At 38.4% G+C, this 19,072-nt stretch overlaps 1 protein-coding gene across 2 annotated transcripts in view; it reads right to left on the bottom strand.

Moving 5' to 3' along the window:
* Droj2 (DnaJ heat shock protein family (Hsp40) member A4-like) overlaps positions 1-19,072 on the bottom strand; it is a 136,185-nt gene that overhangs the window by 70,819 nt on the left and 46,294 nt on the right. For both annotated transcript variants that reach the window (XM_067159380.2, XM_067159375.2), the window contains exons 3-4: positions 14,849-15,152; positions 3,744-3,928 (exon numbers count right to left, since the gene is read on the bottom strand). In XM_067159380.2, coding sequence (XP_067015481.1) covers positions 3,744-3,928; positions 14,849-15,152 — 489 coding nt within the window. The remainder of the gene's footprint in view (positions 1-3,743; positions 3,929-14,848; positions 15,153-19,072) is intronic.

Raw genomic sequence — 19,072 nt, 5'->3', positions numbered from 1 at the left:
AAAATTTTCCTGTATTGGATGTGTTTCTCATATTTCCAAAAAAAAATTCCTATACTGGACGTTCCATATAATTATAGGCCGGATCTGTTTTTAATTTGATCTCGAAAAGGCATTTGATGGGGTTCAGGTTGGGGCTCCTGAGCAGGCCAGTCTGACACATCCACAAAATTTTCTTTGAACCATAATGCAATACTCCTTGCTTTGTGGACATGAGCATAATCATGTAGACACAGAAGACCCAATTCTGAACTGTTACCACAGTGTGGGAAGATTGCTATTGCCTGAACTGTTTTAATAAATGCCCACATTTATTGATCCATCAACCAGAACTACATGACTAAGGCCAAACCAGTGAAAACAGCCCCAGACCATAACACCTGCACAGAATTTCACTGCTGCCACAACAAATACTGGTAAATACCATTCGCCACATATCCGCCAGGTCCACACACTCCCGCCAAGTGCTATAGCTTATACCATGACTCATCACTTCACAAAACCTCCATCCACTGATCCACATAGCAACAATTGAGTTATTTGCACAATTTAAAGGGATTTCATATTTCTTTTTTGTGAATAGTACTTCCAGGCAGCAATACAGCCCTGAAAACAGTCCCATTGTCCCTTGATAGATTGTTCTGTCACTGACCTCAGCCAGACATGCAATGGAAGTCCACAGGATTAGTCGCCAAGGATGTCCGATGACTGAAGTACACTGTAGAGTCTGTAGTCGCTGTTGCAGATTTCCTTAGGCCTGCAGGAGCGATTATTGGGTTCCAGTGCTTCCCTGATGTTTCCACTTCACAATAGCATCACTAACAGTGGGACCTGGGCATATCTAACTTTTGTGAAATCTCTGCTGGAGCACCCGAACTTGACTGTTACAATCACACCCAGTTTGAACTCTCCCAATTCTCTACACTGATAGCCAACTTTTCTATGATAGTGATGCATTGTGCCTGCACCTATATACTTTTTGCAAACACCATACAGACGAAGTTTAGTGATTTGTCTGGAGAATTTGGCGATATATATTCCATAAAATATTGTGCAATGACATGTCTCGTGTAACTCAGCACTGTGTTCACATCTTTATGCTTACAATGACCCGATCAAGGATGCTGTCAACAGCTAGATGTTTCTATACATCGTAACAGAAGACTTTTCTACAGTATTAGTTGTTGGAGTGGCCATCTACTACTTGAATACCGATATAATAATAATAATAATAATAATAATAATAATAATAATAATAATAATAATAATAATAATAATAATAATACCCTAACTGGGTAGGTCAAACAAAGCAACGTCTGAAATGTTTAGATGGAATTCATCTGAGGCAGTGCCAATGTAGCAAAGATATCCTTTGCTGTCTATGCCTTTCAAAATTTCACAACTGTCCCAAAGAGTGGTGGAGCAACAGCCAGTTCTTCCTATAAGTCAATACCTGCACACACCATTTTAAGTTTTTCCAAGAGGAAGTGGCAACAGGCAACTGATGACACCCTTCATACTCATCAGATCTTTCACAACACTATGGAAGTATGTCCCTGTCCTCTCGAATGCAAATCAATAGGGATGTATAGAACTAGCACCGATAGAGCGCACTGCTGTTTTACTGGGTAAGCGCAATGCGCTCTTCATTTGTCTCCTGTGTACTCATGCCGCTAAATATCCACGAATTTAAGTTGCTAAAATTGTTATTTTCGTGACTATGTCGAGCTGTTGCAGTGTTCCTCTTTGAAAATATCAGGGAAGCCCATTTTCGTTTCACCAGTTTCCACAAAATAAAGAAATGAGGAAGAAATGATTACATGCTATTAGAAGAAAAAAATTTTGGTGAGAAGAATCTGACCAAAAGTATTAAAGGGTGTTCCCATTATTTTAGACCCGGTGACTTCACGAAAATTTTGTTGGACAAGTCCGATTTACGAAGGGAAATAATTCCTATTTTCTACCGATAAACTGATTAGGCATTTTGATAACTGCCGAATTTATGCGTTTGAATTTAAAGGTGAGAGAGCAAGATTAAAACCGGGCGCTGTTCCATCGCTTTTTCCGTCGACCACGAACACAACGAAAACAGTGAAGGGGCCATACACCAGAAATTTGCCTGATTACCACGATAAGCCTAAATTATCAGAATATGCAGAAATAACCTCCCTTGAAGTACGGGAAGAAATCGTGAATATACCCGAAGAAGTGAACGTTACATTTGTGAATCCCATTTTCAAAGACACCAGTACTCGAAAAATTCTACAGGTAATTTGGTTGTTGAGCAAGCAATGCATAATCGTCATGCCATATTGCTTTATACAGGGTTTGTAGACTTCCAGCATCATAATTTGGTGTTTGCCGTTCTGGGAGAAAACAGATAATTTACAGATATTCCCTCCTGAACCCAGACCGTTTCTCCTTGACTGTTATGAAGCTAAGGACAACAAATCTGACACTGCATTTTAGAATTTCAACCTTTTATAAACAAAAAAAACTTTCCACTGAAAAGTCTGTTATCCAACATAATGATTTGTAGTTGGAAACAGGTGTTCCATCTATTTCCGATTTTCTAAATGCGAAATAATCCATCAGATGCAAATTTGTGATAGTGATCTTCACCTTATAGTTGATGGTCAAATATTCAACAGAACCGACACTGGGAAACTCAAGAATATTCACATGCCTTTGGTGGTGGACAGAGGCTGTATCTGTAGTTTCATGTAAGCCATCAACCTTACAAAATACACGAATCGAAGTCTATAAGCAAGGGGAGCAAGTGGATGTTTAATATCTATTTATGTTTTAAGTCTTGTGGAGGTACATTTATATATTTATCAACGTACAATACTCAAGTAATTGTTATCTTAAGGAAAAGGCATGCTGACTCCTATTCATTATTTGGATAATAAAGCGTGTTAGAATTTTCCAATTACCGCTGTACTGGTACTAATTCTTCCTTCCTCATTTTGCAGCTGTTTAAGGCTTAAACGCTAAAATCGTCCGTAACATACCAGGGGATGTATCTATACAATTAATTAATATAGTCTTGAGTAAAACTAGAGAAGATACAATCGGCTTTAGCTCAGAAATGTCGGTCACATTTGATACATTACTCGCAGCTGACTGGGATAAACATAAGACGATTACCTTGCGCCTACCCAGTAGTACACGTGCGCTATCTGGGGCGAACTTTCTCCGCCTACATCCCTATTATCTTAACCTGTCTAGGAGATCAACACTGTCACTAGGGAAGAATCTTTCAGCAGTGCTATCTACTGCTACAACTACCCTGCCAAACTTCCATAGTAACCAACATCAATTTTTGTACAGGGCAGACAAGTAACGTGGCAAATAACCTATCAGCCATTTTCTACCAAAGTTCTATTTAGTTCTCGTGGTTCAGGCATTCCCATTACTCTTTTCACTTTGTCATATTAGGTTGCCTGGTAATTCATATGAGCTATGCGTTTCATGCAATCATTTATAACAAGTTTTTTCAGTCTGCCAAAGCTAATTCAGCAATAAATTTTGTTCCCCTTTCAGGTATAATACCGTTGCCATAAGTTTTTGTTTGCAGGAATTTTATAAATTCACTGATCAAAATTTGTTTCAGCAGACTGGAAATCCTAACAGTTATAAATTAACCAAGTCAAAACTGAAAAGAGATGGATTCACATATTACTAAAAACTTTTAGGTAAAACTATCATTCCTATAGTAAAGGATATTGTACGATTTATCCTACCTTTTTTCCTTGGCAGTTCTTGCAGCGGTCCTTTGGATTTATTCGTTCTCCTTGACCTCTGCATTCTCCACACATTGTCTGTATCTGCTGAATCATACCAGGACCTATCTGCTGGACTTGAACCTGCATACCTGTCCCCCGACATGTTGGACACGGTTCCACAGCCCCTTTCTTACCTCCTCGGCCTAAATACAAAAGAGAAGACTCACCAACAATGCAATAAGATCTGAGAAGTAAATTACAGTATTATGCCTATTGCTCACGGTAAAATGTTTCGTAAAATTTGTTGTACAATTAATTTTATAAAAATTTGATGAAAACAAGTTGTGTTGCTCACGGTAAATTTATTTTATAAAATCGGTGGAAGCACCAGGATGGCCATCTATGAACTCACTTCTGAACGAAGATGTGCGTGTGCTGCCATCTATCGATAAACTTTTAAGCCAAGAATCACCTCTTCAACTTACAGTGTGTTTGAGAGTATAGCTCCAACAAACAAAGCAAAACTTGCTGCTTTAACTGCAATTATATGTTGTACAGTGGTAAAAAGGAAAAGGAATGCCAGGAAATGCTGGACTCGGGATAGGATAAAAAGAAAAGGTAGAGGACTGCTGTCCTTGTTCGAAAATTAGTCGAGGTTAGAAGACCAGCATTCATATAGGAATTCGGCGATTGTGTTTTCTGCCTCTCTTCTTGAATTTCTGTTGTGGTAAAGTGGCTTTTTAACTTCATACAAACAAGGATATTTCTGGTATTTGTCAGCAAAACACTAACAGCTTCATTAGTCCACCCGCATCCTGCCATTTTAGAAAGAAGAGTTTGTTTACAATCGAGCTCACGACGTAGCGCCAGCATCGTGATGTCAGCTTTGCTGATTGCTTCGTTTCGTAAAATTAATTTTACGGAATAGAACATGCCCTATTTTTTGAAAAATTTTATCATTTTATAAAACTTGAATTTGACCGTGAGCAACAGAAATTTTATAAAATTAAATTATTGTACAATAAATTTGACAGAAAATTTAACTGTGAGCAACAGGCATTAGCCTATTGAAACAATCATGGTTGATTTAATTTCGTTCTGCAACAGCCAATATTTTACCATGACCCATTCCTTATTTTATCAAGAAATCACTGTGCATGCAACTTTACATCTATTCAAAAATCTCCCTCTTGCCCAGGTTTCCATCAACTTCACTCTTCTCTCTTCCATTCTCTCAAAATGTTCAAACCAGCCGAGTTTATCCCTCCCCCCATTCTCTCGTAGAGATTTTTCACTCCAATTTCTTACTTGGCCCTTCGTCTTCCCTCTCGTTCTTAAAAATTTTCTTTTGCTGGCCTGGATTTTATTCTCCTGCCTCTTTTTCTGAGTCCGATAGACTGAATAAATTCGACCTATTGCTTCGGTGGAATAAACATTTGGGTAACCTGGAGCTGGTTTTCCTTGTTTCCATCATTGAAATTTCTTTGAGGATTGATTCCAAGTAAAATATTTTGGCATTTTGGAGTAAAGCAGTGTTCGGGCGAAATCATTCTGACACAATTCAAAAAAACTTGTCCAGGTAGTAGATGGTGGTTCAACAGCTCGTAAATCGTTCAGAGCCGTGAAATATACTCTTTGACCATTTTCTAAATGTATGGCTAAGTGAACAACAGTGGGGTGTCTCATGAATGGGAGAAGGAAAAATGCGCCAAATTGCTTTAATACTGCTAAAGTAGCAGCCCATTTGGCATTGGGCAACTTCATCATTGGAATTCTCTGCACTTACTTCAATCACAGCCATGTCACTTCCTTTGGTTACATATTTACAAATGCATTTGATAGATTTGACGGAATGGTAAGATAATGTAAGTTGCTCCGCCCGCGTCTTATAGGCGGCATGAGTCTTGAAATGAATATACTGTATATGTAAGCACATACAAAATAAACCAATCAACCAAAGAAATCCATGTTTGTTGAGAAGCGAAAGTTTAAAAACAATCAGGGTAGACAAAGGTCTCCAACTATAACAAAACACGACACTGCATGCGACTGTCTGGAAAGCGTACGCGCAAAACCAAAACCCAAGGACACATTATTCTTGTCACAAACTGAGAACTAAGCGAAATAAGAACTCGGGGTTTGTTTCAAAAATAACTTCCATATCTGAAAACCATTAGCCTCGCTTTGACCCCCCCCCCCCCCAAATGCAAATTCAGTCGCAAAGATGTTGGACAGCGACTTTCGTGCCTGCACATAAAAATCTCTGAACATGACTGAAAAGAAACAAATAGTGCATGTTCTTATCATTTAAATTTAAAAACAAACTTATCTATGTCGAGCTGAAATGTTCCTTTACCAGCAGTGAAAAAATTACAATTATAGTGAATATAAAATAAGTTTTGACAAGTTCTATGCAATGAAGATTTTGCATTCAAGGTAACATTCCATTATATTAACATTTTCACACTCAATTATTTTGTAAATTTTTTGTTAACAGCATTAAATGCGGCTTGAAGTTTTGTACATAATCCGATATTCACCCATTTTAACTGTGAACACTGAGATTTACGGACATTCGGCAAATGCGCTGGATTAGGAGTGAGGCTCGCTTTTGCTATGACCATAAATCCCAGCGGCAGTCATGCAGTGCTAGCGGCATTTATCTTGAAAATGCATGTTTCTCACATGGCTAAGTGTATGTTGCCTGTTCCCATGTTGGAAAACCATCAACTTTCTTTGTTTACGCGCCAGGTAATCAAAAATATCGTGTACCTTAACTCATTGGGCCCGAGCCACGGAACCGTTCCGTGCTTCGTCTCGGTGGACCAAACGCCGGACCACGGAACTGTTCCGTTGTCTCATTTTACTACGTAATTCTACTTTTCCTCAAGAGATGGCAGAGTGAGTTGCATTTGTGATTTGTGTAGGGACTCTTTCTTTGCAATGTTATATGCTCTTTGGTAATATATATCGATAGTGTGCTTGGTAATATTAGTTTGAAGTGGGCTATCTCTAGCTTTCAGATTCGCTTGTAAACAAGATGGCTGCCAGTATAGAACTGATATTTACAGATATATAACCCCTTTTAGGAAGTAATGATGATTAGGAATGTAATTTTTTCAGTGAAATTAGTAGTAATATTAGTACTAGTGTGAGCAATGCTCCTGAATAACAAATAGATGTGGAAATCGAAGAGAAAGTGCAAAGAAAAAACTGGGTTACAGCTCAGCAGGCGGACTGAGTAGGCCTACGGTCCCGTGATGCTAATAAAATAAAGTGTTTTACTGTATTCCTTGTTCCGCAGTTTGTGGTATGGAAGCCTTTTGTGTACATGTATATTTAAATCTTTAATGGTCTTGTAACTAACAAATTTCTCATGATATGAAGCGACACTATATTTCCTCCAAAATAATCCCAGCGCCAATGCAGTTTCAATCCAACAAATATGCAGGGCTCAATGGGTTAAAGCTTTGCAATGAAAAATATCTTAAGTGTTAATTGGGATCAGTGTTTTCTATGATAGTTATTTGCTACGAAGAAAGATGAGCAAGTTTTGTCACATCTTCACGCCATCAACTTGTCAAATGACTTGATTTGCAATGGGGGATAATTATGGCTCTGAGGGATTTGAAGACCTGCTGAACAGTTCCCATCTACGTTACAGTCAATCAGGGTTATGTGACATGCTGTGACCTATTTGAGCATTTCCTTATTCACAATCAAGATATTAATATTGCAGGTAATGAAAACACTTTTTTCCAGTAGTTTGTTACTAACTTTTGGTAGCAGTAGAAAATTTACTCATTTGATGTTGTAGTCATTTGCATTATTCTGATTTTTGCATGCAGTACAGACTGAATTTGAGTTCGATTCATTGTCATTTATTTTTGACAGAACGATGTCTGTTGGGTCAGCTATAACTATTCAATACTATTGGGTGTTATATGTTGCAGCTCTAGCTAACTATAACACTTGACATAATTAATGTTTATCAAGGGAGAACTGAAGACTCAAAGATAAAAATTTAGAGATAAAAGTCATTTACTTTCAGGTGTAAGGCTACAGGAAGCTAATCATAAGAGCTTTTCTCTATCGAAAGGAAAGAATTATATTTTTTGAATACCTTATTTTCTCGCGTAATTAATGCACTTTTGATTTAAAATACAGGTAAAAACTTTGAAGGCGTAAATTATTCAAGGAATTCGGATATTTAAAAATTTTTAGAATTCATTTACAATTAAAAGGGTTCATCAAATACAATATGAACACAATTGGTTCAACTCATTTGCTGTTGTAGTCTTGGCATAAAATTCTGGTGTGAGATTTTTTCTGAAAAGTCAAAGAGGGTACATCAGGTAAGTTGGACACGTGGGTTTGAAGTACCAACTCTGGAAAATATTGTTCCGTCATGAGCTAACAATACAACCTAGAGTGAAATGAACCTGAACTAACAAAAACCGAATTCATCCAATATCAATAATTACACACCGGGAAAAAAAAAAAAAAAAAAAAAAAAATGTCAAACACGAGAAGGGCTGGGCATTAAAGGAGGGACCCTGCTAGATTTCCCTAAACTGTTCGTATCCAATCTTGTATGAGTGACGTGTCCATTCATCCTTTTTCTTGGATACGAATGTGGATCCCTTGCAGAAATTTTGCTTGAGGCATTGTTTTTTGTTTTAGAACAAAGCAAGGTGCAAGCTTTCTGCCATCAGCTTTCACAGCAAGCATTAAAATGCATAGTTTTTCGCTTCCGATAGCACGTACGAAGACACTGTCCCTTCCTTATCAATTGTTTGACTTTGTGGCATATGGAAACTTATTAGTGTGTGACCTGTGCTTCCTATTTGGGAGATCAAATATTCCTTCATTTTACGCTTCTCAATCACAAAAAGATGAAATCAATCGGCATTTCTTGGCACAATCTTGTTCTTTGAAAAGAACATTTTTCTTCATAAAATTATTCATCCAGCCACGCATAACCTTCAAATCCAAGACACTAATACCATGTGCATCAGCTATCTCGTTTTTTAGAATACAGCATTTCGTGAGAAACGGCATATCCAATGTTGCGCAACAGAATCATATTTAAGCACACCTTTCCCTACTTGCCGCTTTTTGGTCTGCGAAATGCTCTGCGAGACTAGGTCACTTCAAATGCACTTCTGTTACAGCGGCAGCGCACGTTTCATTTGAACACTGAATACTTTCGGCCCGCTGCCCTATTCTCGTATGTTTCGGCGTAACTGGTCACTGTGAGTTTATACGATTCATGTTACTATAATAATTGGCTCATCGTGGACAAAAAAATTTTGAGATAACAAAATGTCATGACCCAAAACACTCTTAAAATATATTTGTGCCAGACTGTAATAGAGCATCACCAACCACTTCTGGGCTGATTCTCACTGAACTAGTGCAGTGGCATTTCCTACCGGCTGATAACAGCACACTGCCTGTTATTTTGGAGTGCCTGCTTTTGCAATAGGAAGGTTGTTACTCGAGTTACTGACGTCTATTTCGAAACTCATCTGGAGCTGCACGATGGATGTTCAAAGAAGTGGGTGCGTAAAATAGTGACCATTTCTTTTTCTCCACTTTGGACCCAAAAATATTGGGATGTGTAAATTATGCAAGGGCGTTAAATATGCAAGAAAATACGGTATATATTTTATTGATTGAAAATGTAAATTTACTACGTGAAAGGTGAAGTGTGTAGATTAAAAACAAAACTGGATAAAAATTTTGAATTGAAATTTAACATTAAAGAAATTTCACTGCGAATATGTATCAATTTTATGATATTGGCACACCAATTGTAGTCATCGCTTGGTTTCCTTCGGTGGTCAACCCACCAACCTAAGTAACAAACCCTCGTGGACCATTTGAAACTGGGTAGAGACTGCCAGGAACTGAATTTGCGTCTCTCAAACTAAAGAATAGCAGTAAAAATGGCATGCACCCAACACAGAACGATTAGGAGGATAAAATAAAGTTTAATGACACAACTTGGTAAATAGAAGAAAGTAACAACACACACACAAAAAAAGGGAATACAAAAGGAGAAAGGAATACTACTCACTTTCATAATCTTTCAGGTATTTTGAACACATCAAGTCATTTGAATCAAATTCAATCTTATGAATGAGTATACATGTTACAGGAGCGTAGTGAAAAGCGATTACAATAATGTTCAGATCTTTTGACAGAAATAAAAGAATACCATCGGACATTCCTATTTGAAAAAAAAAAGGTTAGTAATCTCCTAGGAAGCAGTATTCCCCCCCCCCCAGAAAAAAAATATTATAAAAGTGAACCCGGCAGAAAAGGAATAAACAACGCAAAGAGATTAAGGGCGTAGCTATAGTTACAAAGGTAAATAAACATGTCTTAAATGAGAAATAGAACAGAGAAAAATCCCAAAATGGGCAAACAGGCAGATTCAGCCGAGAACAAGTGCAAGTTTAATTAATTAATTAATTGATTACGATTGATGAGAAATAAAGCAACAACCGCAAGACACAAAAAATAACATGGATCCAGCAATCATATGACAAAAAAACACACAGAGAGACGAAAATAAGCAAGGTAGAATAAATGATATAGTGTCAAAACACATTATGACGAGGCTCGTAATAGCATGACAAAAGTAATCATAGGCTCACGAGCTTAATCCAAATGCACACATTAGAATCCTGGGCTGCAGAAAAATAGGCAGGGCTCACCCAGTCAACACAACCAAATCACAGCACACAAGCCTTGAAAAACATTAATATTATCCGAAAAGATGAACATGAAACGCACAGCATTAAACCTTACAGACAGATTATAAGCTCCCGCCATACGTAGAAACCGAAGAGAAAGATAAAAGGTCTAACAAAATCACACACAAACACATCCACACGGATCACATGGACCAGTGTTATCTAGCGCCCCAACGTAGGGATAAATACAAAACAAGCAGACGAGAAGATGAAAGACAAAAGGTCTGCAGCAAATGAAATAAAATCAATCTACAAAACAAAAATCCTCTCGGCATGGAAGATCACCATAACTATGGCAAAACAAGAAAGGCAAAAGAGATAAAAACCTGACTTCTTGAGAAATAGAATCCGCAGATTCTATTTAACCAAACTGATTCAGAATGGAGAACCATATAGGGCAAATAAGGAATCATTTTAAAATACCAGTAGAAATCTATTAAAATCTTTCCATAGCCCAATGCCTCCATCTTTTCAATCCAAGTCATTCTTGCCCCTCTCTCAGAGAGGGAAAGAAGCAAAGAATAGTAAGAAATTCTATGTCAATCTCTCATAACAAGAGTTGCCATCTGTCAAAGAGGTGAATTACATGTCAAGTTCGAGAATACTAAAGCAGTCAGATTAATCTATGGCATCGATAAAAAATACTATGTCAGAAGGTACAATATAAGGGTATATTGGTGTGGCACAGTGGTCCTTGTTATCTTTGTAGTCTGAGTTTGCCTTTGTGAACTCTGAATATGCTGCCCCTTCCTAGTTCAGTGAGTGCATCTGATCATTAATTGAAAAGACTACTTTTTCTATGTTCACACCAGCTATTATCAGCCCTAGTTTAGATTACCACAATGGGTTTGTGGCACCAGATACTTCAGTAGAGAATCTCAGATGTTAAGCAGTAGAGTAGAATATAATGTATTCTAACAGATCGTCGTCTTGATTGACTGTAGATGTATACACGTGAGATTATTTCTCACTCTCTGGTAACATCCCATGTACTTTTTTTTTGCTAGGGGCTTTACGTCACACCGACACAGATAGGTCTTATGGCGACGATGGGATAGGAAAGGCTTAGGAGTTGGAAGGAAGCGGCCGTGGCCTTAATTAAGGTACAGCCCCAGCATTTGCCTGGTGTGAAAACGGGAAACCACGGAAAATCACCTTCAGGGCTGCCAACAGTGGGGTTCGAACCGCGGTTAATTTGAAATCGCCTAATTCTAAGTCCGATTTTTGTGTCCTAACGACTTCGAATTAACGAGGTTTTACTGTGATTATAATTGTAAACACTTCTAGACATAATATAGGCTTCTGCCATGTCAAGAAAATAAGGTGAAATTCTTCAAGTTTCAGAGAGAACTCTGGTCTGCATCATCGGAAGAAATGCTCGACTGCCTTTCTCCAACTTGAGAAGAATGTTTCTCACATATACAGTTCAATGTCACATGGCCATCTTAGCCCCAAAAGGCAGTACCACAAACGTGGTTTACAAAGAGTTTGTAGTTTCTGGGGTAAATGAAACTCAATTTTTTGGTAAGTTTTTATACTTCAGGGATTTTCAGATAATGTCTTACCACAGTACCTAGGAATGATTACTTTTGTCGAATTAAGAAATCCACGGGAGCGAAGCCGCGGGTACCTAAGTATTCTTATATTTTCTTCCATTTTATCTTCATTCCATAATTGCCATACTTTCGTGTTTTTCACTGCTTCCTTTATCCTCCACCATGGAGCCTATTTTTCACTCTTATTCTGCCACAAGCGCACACTGCATAGCTTACAAATTGCTTCTTGGAGATTTCCCATTAAATTTCCACCTCGATTCAGGTTAAGTTTCAATTAATTTTGGAATATTTCTTCTACTTCCATATCTTAATTTGTTCGTTAATTTTTTTCTCTAATTTCTTTCATTTTTACAACTACTCTACGGTCTCCAAAGACTGCTTCACAAAAAATTGTTACATCTAACAACTCTACAATTTGCTCTTTTCACCAAGAAGTAATCAATTACTGTTTTCCAAAATATGGCTTCCGATTGAGATAGCTAAAAATAAAATTCAGGAAACTCAATCGTCAGAAATTACCAGTGTTTCACCCATTTCAATACGCAATAACCTAAAATTTTGCGCTGTGAACACACGACTTCTAGGCTATGAAGACCTATAAATTGTATATGTTAACATTCGACACTATTCTGTAACTTTCAAATGTATTCGGAGTAGTACTGGCTATTTTTCTTGGAAGGCAGTATTTCTAAATTTAATAAGAATAAATTGTGAACACGACTTTTAGGCCTAAAAGTAAAAAGTTTTAATTACTCATATCACGTTATTCATCTCAGTAACTCCTCTGATGAGGTTGATGTCAGGAAGGGCATGCAGTCGTAAAAACTTGCTACAAAGATTTGCCTCACTTCACACTCTACCTACCCTGTACAGAAAAGGGATAAATGTATCATGCAATATGAATACACAAGAACATAATGGCAGTCATTTGTGTCTGCGAGTTAAGCAGTAGGCCTACCACAAAGTAAACCTAATCATTGCTTTCATTTGAATTATCGTCATGTGCCGCCAACTTCCCTGCCATCTGCGTGTCATCATTCCAAATGACGTCTTCACGGCAATCACGAGTATTTGAGATCCCGTCTTTTTGAGACTTAACCCACCAGCTGATAACCAGCGTATGTGATGAGTTGTACTTCTGAATGTAATACATAGTGACTGGAAGCATTCTTTGGATTACTGTGGCTACTGAAAGCCAGACCTTTATTTCTGAGTATATTTCATGCTTGCTCTACATTTATCACAACAGGATTTAACAGCTGTAATTAAGATACGAGATTGCATTGTTTAGGTTAGGTATGCTACCAAGTGCCCGGCTAGTGTTGAAGTTCCACGACGGAAAGAATTAAATAACAGGAAAGCTTGTTGCATTTATGGATATCTACAGGTGTGATGGTAATGCGTTTTATTATCAATGTTTTAATTTTGCACATTTGTTGCCTCCATATTTTTGATATCAACACATAGAATGTTGTGTTTGGTGTCTCTAAAAATTGTGGAAGTAGTTAGTGGGAACGTAAAATCAATATTATTATTATAATAATAGGCACTGACCCGAGTTACGAGATATTGAACGGTCACTTTGTTAATGATCTCGACTGCTACATTAATAACAACCATGAATATTTAACTAGACTTTTCCTGATCCCGAGGTGGTGCAGCCCTCAAAAGAGGGGAGTTGCATGTACCATTTTTACTGCATATCAACTTTCCTGCCATTCTTAAATCTCTGGCAATATAGTACCGGGAATCGAACTCAAGGCCTCTGAGAACGGCAGCGAACTGTACTAACCATTACGCTGGCGGACATTCTTAACCTATAAAACACACACAGCATGACTGATGCATGCTTTATCTTCATAGGTCGAACACGTAACTATTCACCTGTTTGTACGACAGACTGCAGTAGGCCTATGCTACAGAGGAGACCTTTCTTAACTATGAAACACAGATGAACCACATGACTGATACGCGTTTTCATTGCGCGTCATACGGACGAAACTATTCACAAATTTGAGGGATGACATGGGAGCTGCAGTAAGGCTTGTAACCACATGAAGCAAAATCATTCTGACAAATAACGTTGGGGGGGAAGGGTCTGGTATGAGGGATTTTTTAAAATTTTGTTTGTCGCAAAAAGCCAGGGGAGGGGGGTTCTAATACACAAGTAGAAATGGTACTTCTTCCATTACTTTTCGGTCACATCCCAACAGACTGAACGATTATCACCATTGCCTGTATTCTATCACCTTCACTAAAATTCTAATTTGGTGTGCACGAACAGGGTAGCAGAATACATCCATGCAATGCCCTGCAGTTTTCAGACAATAATAAGGGGGATCAGGGAATCTCAACTTTAGAGTGTAAGTTGGCACTACAGTTCACGAAGTGAAGCATTGCCCGCACACCTGTCAGGCTTCTTGCTTTTAACTTCCCTACCTGACCTTCCTTGGTCAACTCTTGTTCTCTTCCAAACACTGTGGTATTAGGTTTGAGAGGCTTAACGAGCCCATTTTCATGCCTTTTGTAGATACCTTCTTTCTTCACATGTTAGACCTCTTAATTCTTCCCCCGTCCCCAACGGTTTAATGTTAAGAGCATGCTTGCCCAGTTGTACTCCCCCTTAAAACAATCGCCACCAGTAATTTGCTATTCAACTGCTTTTTCAAGAAATGGAAGTTCCCCTCCTACCAAGGCATTCCACACACACTATTCACAGCATTTATACTTATAATGAATGACCTGTTAACATCTGAAAAGCTAGAACACTGAATAATGAAATACTATGATGAATAAAAATTACCTTCGCATTTGTCACAGATGACATTCTTCTGTAATGCTAGTTTTCGCACAGCTCCTTTATAAAGTTCCTCCAGCGATACACTTAACTGATGGATTACATCCTTCCCACGTCTGTCACGCCTGGCTCTTGGACCACCCCGACCACCAAATGCTTGACCAAAGAACATATCGAATATATCCATAGGTGACGAGAATCCATTTGAACCCATTCCACCTTCTTTAAGAGCCTGCTCGCCACCCTGATCGTAGATACGCCGCTTCTCAGGATTTGACAGCACTTCATATGCTTGTGAAATTTGCTTGAACTGCAAAGAGAATGTTGACATTTACTTTAATAATATGAACATTTTACATAGAAGTGAAATTGGTACATCAACTAGTCATAAATGAAATTACTTTTGTAATATACCAAAAATGATGTCCTTACAACTTGTTTCTTGATAGCTCATCACAACTATGCTAATCATATCAGAGTAAACAGAAGTAGAGTTTATATGTCAGGTTTGTTGATCACAAGTTTCCTTTAAGGGAACATGCATGGTGAAGGGTTGTTCCACTTAAGTGTATTCATACAGGTCCAATTTCAGTCTGGGTGAAGTGGTGCACAATATTGAGGTTACCTGTGACTGCTCGACAAGAGACCACCTCAAACAGAAGATACCGGTATATTGCACTGTCATCTATCCACTTGTAACCCTTGGTATAGAGGCTTGGCTGATTACAGAAGGGGCAGAATGACAACATGGAGACAAAGATGCTCAGATGAACACCTTGAGTATAGATGTAGTATCCAATTTGATACATGATCTGGCATTGTGATGGTTCAGAAGAAAAAAGCCAAGATTATGATTGTGTGGACATAAGCAGCATAGACAAGCTAAGTGAACTTAGGCTTCACACAGGAAGTTATTTGAAAAGAGACCTACAGGACGAGGACTTCTGCAAAAATGTCCATTATGTTACAAGAATGATGCAAATCTGTACTCCAACATGGACTAACATTTGAGCAGCCACCTGAACCTACAACTGGACAGATGCAATGCTCATAATGAATAATGTCTTATCTTAGCCAATCAACATGTTTCAGTAGGTTATTCATCACTAAAAATAATGTTTTACAAGATATTCTTTCAATTCAATTCCTTCCATTTCATCAAAATTACTAACTTGCATTTACTCCCCAATGCACAAAAATACATAATATGAAGCAGCAGCACTACCCCTACCCTCTCTCTGAAATTACTGACCATGGAATTTCTTCTCACCCCCCCCCCCCAACATAGTTACCAATAAACTGGTTTCAGTCCAAACAAAGGTGCTGGAAGTAAACCAACTATAGCAGATAACTACAGAAATATTTCCATAAGTAACCAAAGTGACAGTGGAGGACTACTACACGTGTTGTCTGTGTCTATTACATAAATCAAGTTATAAAAATGAAAAAGGATGTGAATTAATGACGAACTTCCAGGCAAAAACTTAAAAGTTGGTACCAGAAGTGATCTCAGGATTCCTAGAAAAATTCCTGAAGTTCTCCCAGTGTGATATTTTTCCAAAGAGTTGTACTGTAGTTTTCATGGGCTTAGAAGTTTTTTGAAAGGCCAAATTAAGTTTTAACATCAGCCATGAGAAAATACTCCACATACCTTGGCAACAACAATGTATCTCAGAGTGAAAAAGGCTCACCAAGAGTACAAAGGAAACTGGAACAAAAATATTTCTATTTTTGTACAAAATGCTTCACATTGACCTCCATTTTATTAGTATCAAACTGTAACTAGCAGTATGAAATTGGGCCTGCCATTATAATAAAAACTCCCCAATGCAGACTTTACACAAGAAAGAACGTATGGGGAACTTCCTGATGTTTCTCAGGTTTACACTAAGACACATTCAATTTAATAATATCTTACAACATTTACAGTAATTTACCTAGAAATCCATATACAATGCAGAATTCCTCAGCGAAGCATGGGTACGTTAGCTAGTTTGTTCATATTTGTACTATAACCTTTCACTTTTGTCTGTAATTGAGCACGTGATAATCATTCAAGATTCGTACTGTTGAAGCCAACCGACGTCACAGCTGATGTGTGTACTCTCAATATGTACCCTTGGCAAACAACCTAGTTCGAATTTCCCAGTCAATTATTAATTTGAGAGCCTCTAAATAGATTACCAATTCAGAATACTGCTTTTTCTTTTAGCTTGGAGCCCCAGGGTATTTGTTTTAAATTGATATTTCAATTTTGGTGGAAGCTAAGATAATATGTGCAACATGGAACTGATGACCCCGGTTGACAAAACTAAATGCGTATTCCTGCAAGATGAAACTATTGGCAACAGTTGGTGACAAACTTGAGAAATGTTTCAAAAAGTGTTAATTTATGTAAGTCTGAATAGATATCTTGCAGAATTTGCACAATGCATGGTTTTACTTTTCTGAGCATAAATTTCAAGGTTCCATTTGCCTAAAGTTTATACTAGTATGTTGAGCATTCTCTGCATACCTTTCTTCCAGTATGGCAATATCAGCCAGAATGTTAAAAACTCTTCTAGAAAAGACAGCAACTGATGAACTTTTCAGGACGTAAAATGATACAAGTCGTCAAAGAGAAAATGCACAAATTTGACACAAGTGACTAGAGTATATCTTGGAAAATTAATTTCTGGTGCAAGTGGCAGAAATTAAGGAATACAGTGAAGAAGATTCCAGGATTTCCAAGTAAAGAAATGTAGGAAGCTGTTCTATAGACTGCCAAGTCCAGAATGAGAAAGGAGGTTTTGCTGGTCTGGCACCCAGCTGTAAAACTGCCAACGCCGAGTGTTGGGCGGCGCGAAATAACCTGACTCCTTAAGGGGGCCAACGGCTTCGGGTGAATGAGCCCCTTTGGGTGGGGTGATGGTCCCCACAGTGGAGGAAATGCCACTGGAATCCATTATGCAGCGTCTCTTCAGGTTAGGGGCAGCTGCACAAGGCGTCTGTACTCCAGAGGAGTGGCCTTACTGGATCACATCCAGAGTTGTAATACGGGACCTAGTCCCACACAGGTCACCTTGACAGTCAGCCATGGAAGGTCTAAAGGAACCAAGAGTTCAGAGAAGGCAGCATTCGGATAAGGTGGGCTGCCACCTGAAAGATACCGTGAAGTTGGAGGCACGGAAATACCCCAGTACCACATACACGAACGAGACAAAATCAAGAATCAAACCAAAGCAGATAACATACTGTACTTCTCTACACAATATAAACTCACTCATGCAAACCGGTAAACTACAAGTTATCACCGACATAATGAACCAACACAAAATTCTTATCATGGGATTACAGGAAATTAGAAACACTGACCAGGATGCCTTGGAATCTCAAGGGTACAGACTTCATAAAAGTATACCCAGGAAGAGAGCGATGAAGTAATTATTTATTCAACAAAAGAATTTGGAAACACAGTACAAAATAAAACAGAAAATAATTCAATGAGGCCGAAAAATTACTAACGAATCAAAAGGGAATGTGCGTTCCCTGAGTAACAGTAACCTGAAGAGACGCTGCATAATGGATTCCAGTGGCATTTCCTCCACTGTGGGGACCATCACCCCACCCAAAGGGGCTCACTTGTAATTTATAATTTGTAATTTATAAACCCTTCATTAATCCACTGTCACACATAAAGCGGACGACTAGATCAGCAGTAGTCGAAACATAGACTAGTATGCGTTTGAATATTTCTTGCAGGCTGAGGCCAGAGAGATCGGCGTACTCTGTGAGGACGTGGACAACGGTGAAGTCAGCACCACAAGAACACACTGGGGGAGGGAGCCTCCATTCTTGAAGAGATAAGAGTGTAGATCGCATATGACCTATCCTCAGCCTACAAAATACTATGGCCTCTTTGTGAAGGCCGGAAAGAGGACCACCACACGGCAGCTTTCTTAATTGATGTCAGCTTGTTGGGAGTTCGGATAGCTAGCTCTGGCCCAAGTTTCCTGGCTGATGCACTAGACCTACTGGTTAAGTCAATAACATTGCCATTACCACCTCTCTCTTTATTAGAAAAGAGATTTCCAGCAAATCTCCTCTTGCAACATTCCCTTTCTTAGGCATTATGATCACAATTCACAACACAATATAATAGAAGCACGTGAAAAGTGGAAAGTTTCGAAACGAACTGCTACTACCGCCAAGGAGTACACAACAGAAACTTTGGAAACGAAAGTTCAAAGC

The sequence above is a fragment of the Anabrus simplex genome, chromosome 1 (genome assembly GCF_040414725.1).
Source record: "Anabrus simplex isolate iqAnaSimp1 chromosome 1, ASM4041472v1, whole genome shotgun sequence".
Taxonomy (NCBI): domain Eukaryota; kingdom Metazoa; phylum Arthropoda; class Insecta; order Orthoptera; family Tettigoniidae; genus Anabrus; species Anabrus simplex.
This window is presented reverse-complemented; position numbering and strand designations above follow the sequence as displayed.